General features: G+C 43.7%; 1 protein-coding gene across 1 annotated transcript; it reads right to left on the reverse strand.

The window, feature by feature from the left end:
- Positions 1-1,781: 1,781 nt before the first annotated feature.
- Positions 1,782-10,424, reverse strand: hyi (hydroxypyruvate isomerase (putative)). Its single transcript, XM_004067655.4, has 8 exons — positions 10,173-10,424; positions 9,988-10,099; positions 6,298-6,412; positions 5,408-5,486; positions 5,193-5,242; positions 3,762-3,831; positions 2,224-2,358; positions 1,782-2,154 (listed from the first exon to the last, which is right to left on the reverse strand). Exons 1-8 carry the CDS (start codon positions 10,369-10,371, stop codon positions 2,072-2,074), a joined length of 843 nt encoding a protein of 280 aa, XP_004067703.1. The 5' UTR covers positions 10,372-10,424; the 3' UTR covers positions 1,782-2,071.
- Between the last annotated feature and the right edge of the window lie 1,214 nt (positions 10,425-11,638).

The raw sequence follows: 11,638 nt of genomic DNA on the forward strand, positions 1-11,638 counted from the left end.
GACAGTGCTCTGAACCTTTTTTCTTCAATGATTTGTGATCTTCACTGGTGTCCATGGATTACATGAAATCTTTCCACCTTTATCCACCTTTGTCATGGTAGGGAGAACACGTCAATGTAAGGGTGAGGTCATCTAAGATAGCACAAGGGTTAATGCAGGGAGGCATTGGGTCCCATATTTTTAGAGCCTTTGGTATGACTCGGCCTGGATTTGAGTATGAGAATAGAGCTGGGAAAGAAAAAGTCTGGCTGTGAACATTCACTAGTAGCAAAAAAAAAAAAAAAAAAGAACAGTCACCCCCCCTGCTTGTCCAGTATGAACACCATGGGCTGAGCCATGGGTTTTAAAGGGACATTCATGAATGCGTATCACATGCCTGGTTTGAATGTAGCTAAAAATGAAACCTGTGTAACCCTTGTGCTATCCTTGGTACAACGTTGGGAGTTGGGTCATCTAGACCCACTAGACAGTGCGCTGAACCTTTTTTCTTCAATGATTTGTGATCTTCACTGGTGTCCATGGATTACATGAAATCTTTCCACCTTTATCCACCTTTGTCATGGTAGGGAGAACACGTCAATGTAAGGGTGAGGTCATCTAAGATAGCACAAGGGTTAATGGAGGGAGGCATTGGGTCCCATATTTTTAGAGCCTTTGGTATGACTCGGCCTGGATTTGAGTATGAGAATAGAGCTGGGAAAGAAAAAGTCTGGCTGTGAACATTCACTAGTAGCAAAAAAAAAAAAAAAAAAGAACAGTCACCCCCCCTGCTTGTCCAGTATGAACACCATGGGCTGAGCCATGGGTTTTAAAGGGACATTCATGAATGCGTATCACATGCCTGGTTTGAATGTAGCTAAAAATGAAACCTGTGTAACCCTTGTGCTATCCTTGGTACAACGTTGGGAGTTGGGTCATCTAGACCCACTAGACAGTGCGCTGAACCTTTTTTCTTCAATGATTTGTGATCTTCACTGGTGTCCATGGATTACATGAAATCTTTCCACCTTTATCCACCTTTGTCATGGTAGGGAGAACACGTCAATGAAAGGGTGGGGTCATCTAAGATAACACAAGGGAGAAGTCTGACCAGCCAAGGAAAAAAAAAAAAAGAGGAAAAAAACCCAGGAGATTGTTTCACATCTTTTCACTCCTGTGGAAAACACAGTGGTGGCAGCATTATGGACAGGGACTTTTGCTTCACCCAGTCGTTTTAATATCTCAGAATTTATATTAATGTGCAACAGTTTGAATGTTCCCCACATTTTCTCGGTTTTCCTCCTTTTTTCTTAAAAGTCCCTCAGAAAATCTGGAGGACCTGATGAAAACCTCTACTCAAGAGGAGTCATGAAGAGAAACCAGAGAAGCAGCTGGACTTCAGTAGCACTACTAAGCAGCTTTTGCATTGTGAACAAAAATCCAAGCATCTGCCTGTCCTGGGTTCAGATTCAGGACATTGAGGTGTTCGCCCGAGTCACTTTGGGTCTGCGGGTTGGACATGCCCTTAATGCCTCACCACCTATGCATCCAATCTTCTGCAGCTAGCTCAGAGTTCCTCCTCGACGTCTGAGCTTCTCCTAAGGAGATTCCAGCTTCCTGAAGGAGGCTCAGCGTAGACTGAATGCTCTAACTTTAAAGAGTCGGTTAAAGACCCTCAGGCAATGATGGATGGAGGGCAAGCAGCTTCTGCGGTTCCTGATCCACTGAAGGAGTTCTCCAACAGACCTTCAGGACCCAGACTTTTGTTTACTTCTGTTGTTTTACAGCTACAGACACTGTAATCATCTCAAAATTAAACTTTATTATATATTTGTTTAAGAAAAGACTAGTTTAATTGGACAGAGTGATCAGAGCAAAATTATCTGTGGTAGAACATGAGCGCTAGTCTGAAGGTCAGACAAAGAACTTCTCAGATCTGCTAACTGGGCTTGGGTCTGCTGACAACATTTTGGGAAAGATCTACAGCAAATCCTTAAATCCTGCAGGTTTTCATTTAGCTGGACTGGATCTTCAAAACTTTTCCTTTTTCTTCAACTGCAAAACCCCAACAGAACCAGTGGAAGCACCTGGGTCACAGCTTCAGGCTCGATCCTCCAGATTCAGAACCAAGAGCCCAGTACTCCTTGATCCACCCCAGACCGCCTTCTGTAGAGCCTGCAGAGAGCAGACAGGATCAGCACACCCTGACTGTTTGCTAGTTCCAGAACTGAGAGGAGCGCTCACCCAGAGGTTTATACTCGCAGCCCACATAGCCCTGGTAGTCCAGGTTCTCCAGCGTGTTGAACAGGTACTTGAAGTTCAGTTCTCCAGGACTATCTGGCTCGTTCCTACCAGGAACCTGAGCCACCTGAACGTGACCTGAAATAGCAGTTTACGTGAACTTGACGGATCCTTCATTTAATCCTGTTTTTAGGCTTTAGTCACATGAACCCATACAGGGGGGTGACCTGTACTGGTGCTGCAGGATTTTGGATTGTCTAGGCACATGGAAAGTCGTCGAGAGGAGGGGCTGCAACTTAATGTGAGCAGAGGTGTGTCTAGCAGTCTCATAGTCATTATGTAAAACTTTAAATGTAATTGTAAATTTAATATACCGTTTCAGACCACTGGTCCCAGCCTGGCAGCTCTAGACTCAGCATCTTTCTACCAATAGATTCACCGTCTCTCCTCTGGACATGTCTGAACATCTCAGTCTGGCCTCTCTGACTTTATCTCCAAACCCTCTAACATGTGCTGTCCCTCTGATGTCCTCATTCCTGATCCTATCCATCCTGGTCACTCCCAAAGAGAACCTCAGCATCTTCATCTCTGCTACCTCCAGCTCTGCTTCTGGTCTTTTCCTCAGTGCCACTGTCTCTGGGGCTAACAACATGGCTGGTCTCACCATAGATTTGGACACCTTTCACACTCATGTACTCGATCTTTCTGATACTAACCTTCATTCCTCTCCTTTCAAAGACAAACCTCCACCTCTCTAGCTGCTCCTCCACCTGTTCCCTGCTCTCGCTACAAATCACAATATCGTCTGCAAACATCGTAGTCCATAGTGATTCCTGTCTAACCTCATCCGTCAGCCTGTCCATCACCATTTTAAACAGGAAGGGGCTCAGAGTTTATCCCTGATGTAATCCCACTTCCTCCTTGAACTCCTCCGTCACCCCTACAGCACAGATCCCCACTGTCTTACAGCCCTCGTACATGTCCTGCACCGCTACAACATACTTTTCTGTTTCTTCAGACTTCCTCATAGAATACCACAGTTCCTCTCTGAGGACCCTGTCATGAACTTTCTCCAGATCTACAAGGACACAGTGTAGCTCTATTTGACCTTCTGTGTACTTCTCTATCAACATCATCAGAGCAAATATTTCATCTGTAGAGCTTTCTCTTGGCATGAAACCATACTGCTGCTCACAAATGTTCACTTCTGCTTTTAGTCTAGCTTTAGCTACTCTTTCTCCTACCTTCAGTTTATGAATGATCAGCTTTATTCCTCTGTAGTTGCTACAACTCTGCACACCTCCCTTATTCTTAAATATGGACACCATCACATTTCTCCCCATCATGCGTCTCCCACAACATGCCTCTAGAAAAAAATGTGGATGAACATTTTCGATCAAAGAGAAGTCTATGATTTTCCTTTTTCCTGCTGACCTACGTGTTCCATGCAGGTTTGACCATTTTTCACCCGCAGACTGCCTGTATCCACCCATAAGGACAGTTGTGACGAAGGCTTCACCAGTGGTTGGTCTGTTACTCACCAACTAGAGGTAAGTACTTCTGCATGTTCTGAGTCAGGTTTCCATCCATGATCTGCCAGTGAAAGAGGTCCTGCAGCAGTTCAGACAATAAGACAATTTACCGGTATTGCTTCCTTATGTTTTCCATGTTCTGTCAAAAATCGTGTGAGCATAATTCTGCTTTTATACTGGAGCTGAACTGTCCTCGACTTGTTTCCACTCTGAATCCTGACTTTTTTGAATGCGTGAATCTATATGATCCTTAAACAAACAGACTGAAGAGCTCCAGCAAAGCCTGTGCTGCTATTAGAGGTACAACTGCTTGTCTGAACAGTGCTTCCCGGAGATAAAAATCTCTTACATATATAAGAATAGACAAAAATAAATCCAGGTCAGAGAAATGTCATTGTTAAAAAAACAAAATAAAAATAAAGCAGTTTTTACAGATGTTCCTCTGTTCTCTCTATAATGTTGTTCTCAAGGTCACTTTATCCTCTGTGAAATCCACTTTTTTTGCTGTTTGATTGCTGAATGTATTTTTTGCTGCTGAAGACAAGAGAATTTCCCCATTGTGGGATGAATAAAGTTTTATGTAATCTAATCTTATCAACAGGGGGATCATGAGATGCTACCAGGTAAATAATATTACATTATTATTTTTGTGAGTTCTTTTTTTATTTTGTAATTCTAACAATTCTGTTTGTGTTTGCTTGTTTTTTGTGATTAGACAATAAAGTTGACCAAATACAAAACGGTCCGGTCCAGCATTTTGAATGTTTCCCTTATAAAATGGACCTTTTAAACTGGACCCAGTTGTACCATTTTTGGGCCCCTGTTGGTTGCACGCCCATAGAAAAATGGAACGGACCAGTGAGGGCGGAGCTACTGTTGAAACCTGTTGATTGGCAGAAGGTCCTTACGAGAAAAGAAAGTGGCTGTATTCCTCTTCGCCCTCTGCAATCTTCTCTCAAACAACATGAAGTGCTTTGTAGATACAAAGAACCAAAAGCCAAGAGGAGAAGATGAGCTGCTGGATGACCTCCATTGTCGTTATGAGCTTCACCACCGCATTTGCCGTGACGGTCCAACTTTAAGTAGAAACCCCCACCTGGATTGCCTGGACCATTCTAGACTGGACCGGACTGAACTGGACCGCTTAGTGGAAACGAGGCTTAAAAGGAACAGGAGTGACTCCAAATTCATGTCAGTAACCTACTAAAATAAATGAATTAATTTAAAAAGACAAGTTAAAAAATGTTAAAAATCACGCGACATGTCAGGAGCAGGGAGGGGAGGGGTGCGCATGGATGTGTGTTTACGCTCCTTAATGCTTCAGAGGACCCGTCTGTGAGGAGCACGACTTTATGAGGACAGTTCTGCTCCAGTGCACGTGCATACTTATGCTTTTGACCGAAACTCGACACAGTTCCTCTTCGGTCTCCGAGCGCTCACCATCTGCAGCTTGATGTTGGGCCGTCCAACCTTCTCCAGGATCTCTGCCGCTGCAGAAGAGATGACAGGAATCTCTGTCAGGCATCAGCTTTGTTCAAAACGAGGGAAAATGTTCAACCTTTCCAACAACAAGATCTCCGTCCAGAACGAAAACAAACACCAGTCCCAGAGAGAGCAGACCACCTGACCCCCTGAAGCTCAAGTGTCAGTCTTACCCTGGTGAGGGGAGTCCAGGAAGTAAGTGGGGTCTGTGATTCTTGTGTTGATGGGCTCGATCAGTCCGGTCATCTCCTCCTGTGGATCATTCAGAACAACACTGACGCCCGCTGATGATGATGATGATGTGCAGAATCATAAAATCATCGCATCATTATATGGACATGTTCATACGAAAGAAAAATCTAAAGTCGTAACACATCACGATCTTTCTGCCAACTTTTTTGCGGTTAGCGCAACATATGAAAACAAAAATTCAGATATTTTTAAAAGAACACGCTAACAAGTCAACAAAATACTCTATTCCTAAATCCGTTGAATTCTTCATCCTCTGTGTGGTCACATCTCTGTCAAGCCTGGCTTAAGACTGAGCAGCGCTTCTTCGTCATTGCTGTCAGTAGCAAATACTGATACTCACCTACAGCACCCTCTAGTGGTTGTTAGTGGAAAAACGGCAAACACATTAGCAAGGGTTACTAAAAACAAAACACAGTTGCACATGAGTCTAAGTTGCCCCCTTCTGCAAAAGAAAACCTGACTTATACTCCAAAAGAATTTGGTAAATGTGATTCTGTGCTTTTATGGAGGCGCTGTACAAAAACACAAATAATCTGAGGCTGTAGGAAGATAAAAATTACTTTGTTTGATGTATTGAAAAAAGCTTAAAAACTGAGGAAGCCATCGGGTAATGGCGGAAAAAAGGATATCAACACGGAGAAGAAAAAGAAAAGGATGAATCATTAAGGAAGTGGGCGTGGCCAGAGAACTATATGAACCTTCTTTAACTTCCATAGACAGATGTCGAACACATCATTTAGGCTTTAAAACTAGTATGCAGGAGTGTACCATCCCCAATGGACCCCTGTTATTTATGATGGGTGGCAGGTACCTTCTGCAGGACATCAGCAGCATATCTGAGGTTCTGTATGAAGACGGCCTCCATCTCCCGGGCAGCAGATGCTCTGGAGGAGCCTGCAGGAATCCTTCCTGCCATCAGGTGAATCCTGCAGGAGGACACAAATGTTCAGGATCTGCTCCAAAACTCTGCTGAGACCCTAACAGTTAAGAGCGACCTGCTCTGACAGGAACCTGCTACTACATCTGGAAGCATTACACTCCATATCCAATGGATAAAACCCTAGCAGGAAAGGGTGAGAGGTTAGAGCGCAGCCAGAGGTTTATAAACCTCAACTGTATTGGAAAAGTCTGAAGTTGATGTTAGTTGAAAAGATATATAACATGACAGCAGGATCAGTTTAAAGCAGCTGAAGGTTCCTTCATTTCTGCAAGGACAAACGCTGAACTTATACAGAAAAAAAAAAATCCCTGCATGTTTGTCCACAATGAAGTAAAAACAATTCTGTTGACTTCTGAAATGGATTTCAGGAAAACGCGAAACTGCAAACATCTGCAGGTTTGAGCTGGTCGTTTCAAACCTCTGATAATGTTTTCACAAGTTTGGACTCTGTCCTGCAAACCTGCTCATCTGCTGAGTCTGCAGTTTGAAGGGTCATCTGTCACTGTTGTTAGGTTCATGGTTATACACCTATAACTGTGGTTCTTTTTAAAAAAAAAACAATAGCTGCATTTCCGTTGACTATGAAATCGCACAAATTGGATTTGCGATAATAAATTAACTTAACGGAAACACGGCAATTTCGAAAAAGATCACATTGATCGAAAAAACGTTTTTTGGAGGAGGTGATTATTGAGGTGTATCAAAATTGACATAATTGGCAGAGCTGCAATGGAAACGCTTTTTCTTGGTGGGAACTGACCGTCTTGGCCACTGCAGAGCGGGCACCACATGAGGTGGGAAATCATCACACAGCTCATCAGAAGTTGAGTGTGTCATGCAGAATAGTTGGATCCACAGCTCCTCTGTAAAATCACCAACCACCGTTTCCCAAAATGGCTTCATTTGTAGCCGCTCCCACGTGTAAGGAGCTCGCCGCTCCACGGTCTGAATAAGACGTCGACGCCTCCTTTGATAGATGATGATGAGCGCTAGTGCTGTGGCAGAAATTTGAATTTATCTGCTGAATTTATAATTGTTTACATCTGTCGCCATATTTCTGAATGACCTGGGGAGACTCAACTGTCCAAGATGGTATTTTTGTTGCTTTTATTATTAAACAAACCACAAGAACTGAAGTACAAAGGATTTTACACAAGTTTATTTTTGGAGTAAAGTTAGATTTTTAACATAAAAGTCTATGGAGAAGTGTTCCTTTCAGCAAGCTGCCTCCAGTGGTCTTTAGTGGAACTACAACAATTTCAAGGATATTTTCAATATATTTTGCCTTATTTCTCATTGATGACGATTCTCTGGGATGTGATTTTATGAAAATCAAAAATGTATTTGTAAAATTTAAAATTTTCCCATGAACCTGTTGTTGAAATGGGAGGAGAAAACTCCTGTTCGGGGGCTCATCCCATGTCATCGCAGAACTATGAATGATGTCAGAAATTATGTCCACTAATATACAGACCCTCTCCCAAAAAATTAAATATCATGGAAAAGTGTATTAATTTCCATATTTCTATCAAAAAATTAACTTGAGTATAGATTCAGGGACCACATTTTTAATGATTTCAAGAATTTATTTTTAAATAAACTGGGGTTCCCTTTTATAAAATCTACAATAAGATTGGAGAAAATGAGAATACTGTGGAGAAATATGCCAACATTTTGCAGACCATGAATGTTTTATACTAATCATCTACTAAACTCAAAGCACCTGCACAGATGTTCTCCAGATGTCATTACATTCTCAGTTTGGTTCAATAGGTGGAGGACTCTTCACTTAACAACCAGCCAGGAGACCATCATTGATCCCCTCCATAGTCTGGGTTAGCCTCCAAAGTTCCTGGCTGTTCACAGAGCGCCGTGTGATGTAGGCTCTGGAGAGACGACTGTGGGCTTGACCGGATCATCAACAGATTCAAGACGCTGCAGACATCCAGAAAGAGTGGAATGAGGTGGAGTAGGCCTGCACAATATACCGCAAATTTATCGTTATCGCAATATCAAGCTGTGCAATATGCATATCGCAAAAGACAGCAAATTTGCAATAAATGGTTACCTTAGATGTGGCCAAACAATCTTATGGCATCTTGAAGTGTTTAATAGATTGAAAGAATCCCTTTCTGCATTTGACCAATCATATGGACCCCTTCACGTTAACTTATCGGATGGCGCCCTATTATGTTGTATGTTCGCCTCCTATGTCAACAAGGGTCATTTCTAGTATAATTTTTAAGCTGTTGTAATGGAATGGGAATAATATTTTTGGTTGTTTTGCTAATTGTTTATATACCGCAAATTATATCGTTATCGCAATATTAATTACTAATATCGCATATCGCGAGTTTTCTTCATATCGTGCAGCCCTGAGGTGGAGGAACAGCTTCAAAGACATTCAGATTCATCCAAGACACGGGCTACAACGGTCGGGTTTCTGGGTCAAGACACATCTGAGTCTGGACCAAAACGTCTCTCTTAGGTCAAGGAATGGACTTCTGCCCAGCGGTCTACGGTCCTGTTCTCTGATAACAAGGAAAGTATCTTTCATTTAGGAATCAAGGTCCAACGGTTTGGAGACTGGTGAGTAGGAGAACCCGAGCTGCTGGAGGTCCAGAGTGAAGTTAACTCGTGATTTGGGCTGTACTGTCCGGCGCTGGTGTTGGTAAACTCTGCTTTCTTCAATCCAGAATCACTGCAACAGTCTAGCAGAATGTTCTAAAGAACTTCAGGATTCCCAGTGTTGAGGATCCGGATGGAGATGCAGATTTCATCCTCCATTAGACAGTGGTGCAGTGGTCTCGCCTCACAGTGAGAAGGCACTGGTTCGAATCCCGGCTGGGACATGTGCTCCTTGTACATGCGTGAGTTTTTTCAGGGCACACTGGTTTCCTCCCACAGTCCAAAAACACCCTTCATAGGTTATTTTGTGACTCTAAAAGTGTCCCTTGGTGTACAGGTGTGTGTGATTGTGTACTCTGCCTTCACCCAACAGTGACCAGGACAGGCTCCAGCAACCCTGTCATCCCACAAGGGACATAACGGGTTAAGAAAATTGATGGATGGGCTCTGAATCTATGTTCTGACCAGTTTTTTTTTTATTGGAATTGTGGAAATAAATACCCTTCTCCGTGATATTCTAATTTTTTTAAGGGTCTGTATGTAGTTAACAACACAATCCACCTTAAAATGGTCCTGGCTCCAACTGTCTGCAGTCAGACTGTGACCTTATCAAAAAGTGAGTTTAATCCCATGAGTTATCACTCATATGAACTATATATATAACTATAACTATATAACTCATTGTTTTAATCATTCGATGCGACTCAAGTTCCACAGCTGTAACCAATCATCTGTAGACCACAGCTGGCCCCGCCCACTAAATCCGTAAACATATTTAGAATTAACGGAGTTGCAGCTTTATGAATAAAAATTGTTTCTGGTTTTAATTCACCCTCCAGTTTTTGTCAGACATCCAGATGTGGATTTGCAGAGTCGCTTCCGGCTATTCAGCATTTGTTTGTGCTTCATCTCCTCTTACTAGTTCTTCCTCACCTCTTACAGTTCAGAGCTTTAGCAAAGTCCACCGTCTGGTCCAGACCGCGTCTAAACTCCGCCTCTCTGCCAGGAACCGCTCCCAGACCCAGATCCCCGGCTTTCAGGTCTCCTGCAAACCACCAGAAACCCCTCAGAGCCTCCCCGTCCCGCAGGTACGTTCGGGACCAGCAGCCAGGACTCACCTGGCGGCGTGTTGAGCAGCACCAGTTCCACGCCCGCGGACTCTTTGACCCTCTGCAGCTCCTGCAGGTTCGAGTCCAGAATCCAGGCGGCCTCCACGGCCTGGAAGCCCGCGGCAGCGGCCGCCTGGATCCGCCTGCTCAGGTCCGGCACCTCCGTGAAGATCCACGACACATTCGCGCAGAATTTCAAAGGAGCCATTCCGCGTGACCAAGAAGAAGCTCGCGCTAGGGGGCGGGGCTGGTCAATAAAAACTTTATTTAAAACACAGTTCTGAACAGAGGAGAAAAAAAATAACGTTTTTTTTTGTTTCTGCATTTTTATCAAAACAATGTTTCCAATTCTTTTCTTCTAAACAAACTGGTTTTATTCCAACAAGAATTTATAATCTTTTCCTTTCCATTACAGACTTTAGAACTAATTCAATCTGTTAGTTCATTTGACATATGTGAAAATTGTTGTCTTAAAAAATACATAGTGGCTGGAATAATATACAGGAACATGTGTGCAGAATATGAACTGGGTCTAGCCTGCGATGCGCCTTGGGGGGGCTACTTGGCAGTGGCCCCCCTCCTATGGTTGCCGTATGGAGTGGGCCCCCCCTCTTTCGGTTTTATTTGCACCTGAAGGCCCGTACACACCGGGACGAATATTCGCCAGGCGTTATTCGCCAGCGTTTTTCGCCACGTTTTTTGTGTTCACACCCAGGCGATTTTCGCTGACGATGAGCCGAGCGAACATGCAATTTCATTCCCTGACATTAGATGGCGCTTAATGTAAACAGAAATACTCCTGTACACAAGGTGGCGCTGCGCAACTTTACGCTTCTGAAAGTCGCTTTTCACTCAGAAGAAGAGAGCAAGTATTTACACGCTTGTCAGAATCAAACAAAGAAAACATGAATATTTCAAGCACCAGTAGCTCCAACTGGTGCTTGGTTCGGGGATATTTTAGAATGTCCGTCATTATTGCTTCGCGGCTGTGTGTAGACGCTACTTGGCGTCTATCTTCTTCGCCCGTATGTGTGCTCAGCAAGGCAGTTTTGTGTTTGAGCGCCCCCAAGTTGTGTTTTACTGTAACTTCAGAAGCTACAGACACGTGAGCAAAAGCGTCATTCTCATTGGTCGAGTAGATTTCGACGCGACGCGTCGGAAAAAAAAAACGAACCCGAGGCGTTTTTTTTTTTGACGCTTTAACGCCTGGCGTTTTTTTGCGTCGGTGTGCACACTCTCGTTGGTGCCCTTTGTTTAGTCACGAGGCGTTAAACGTCGGCGAAAATCGCCGGCGAAATTCGTCCCGGTGTGAACAGGCCTTTAGACATGAAGGGTCCTTGGTAGGGGGGGTGCTTGGACATCACTGCAAGCAAGCAGCAGATGTCCTCCTGGCACCCTACCCGCCAATTTTAACCGCACCTTAGACATTTAGGGCCCCTTGGTGGGGAGGGTGAGGGGACATCACTGTGAGTAAT

This window comes from Oryzias latipes, chromosome 4 (genome assembly GCF_002234675.1).
Source record: "Oryzias latipes chromosome 4, ASM223467v1".
In the NCBI taxonomy this organism is placed as follows: Eukaryota; Metazoa; Chordata; class Actinopteri; order Beloniformes; family Adrianichthyidae; genus Oryzias; species Oryzias latipes.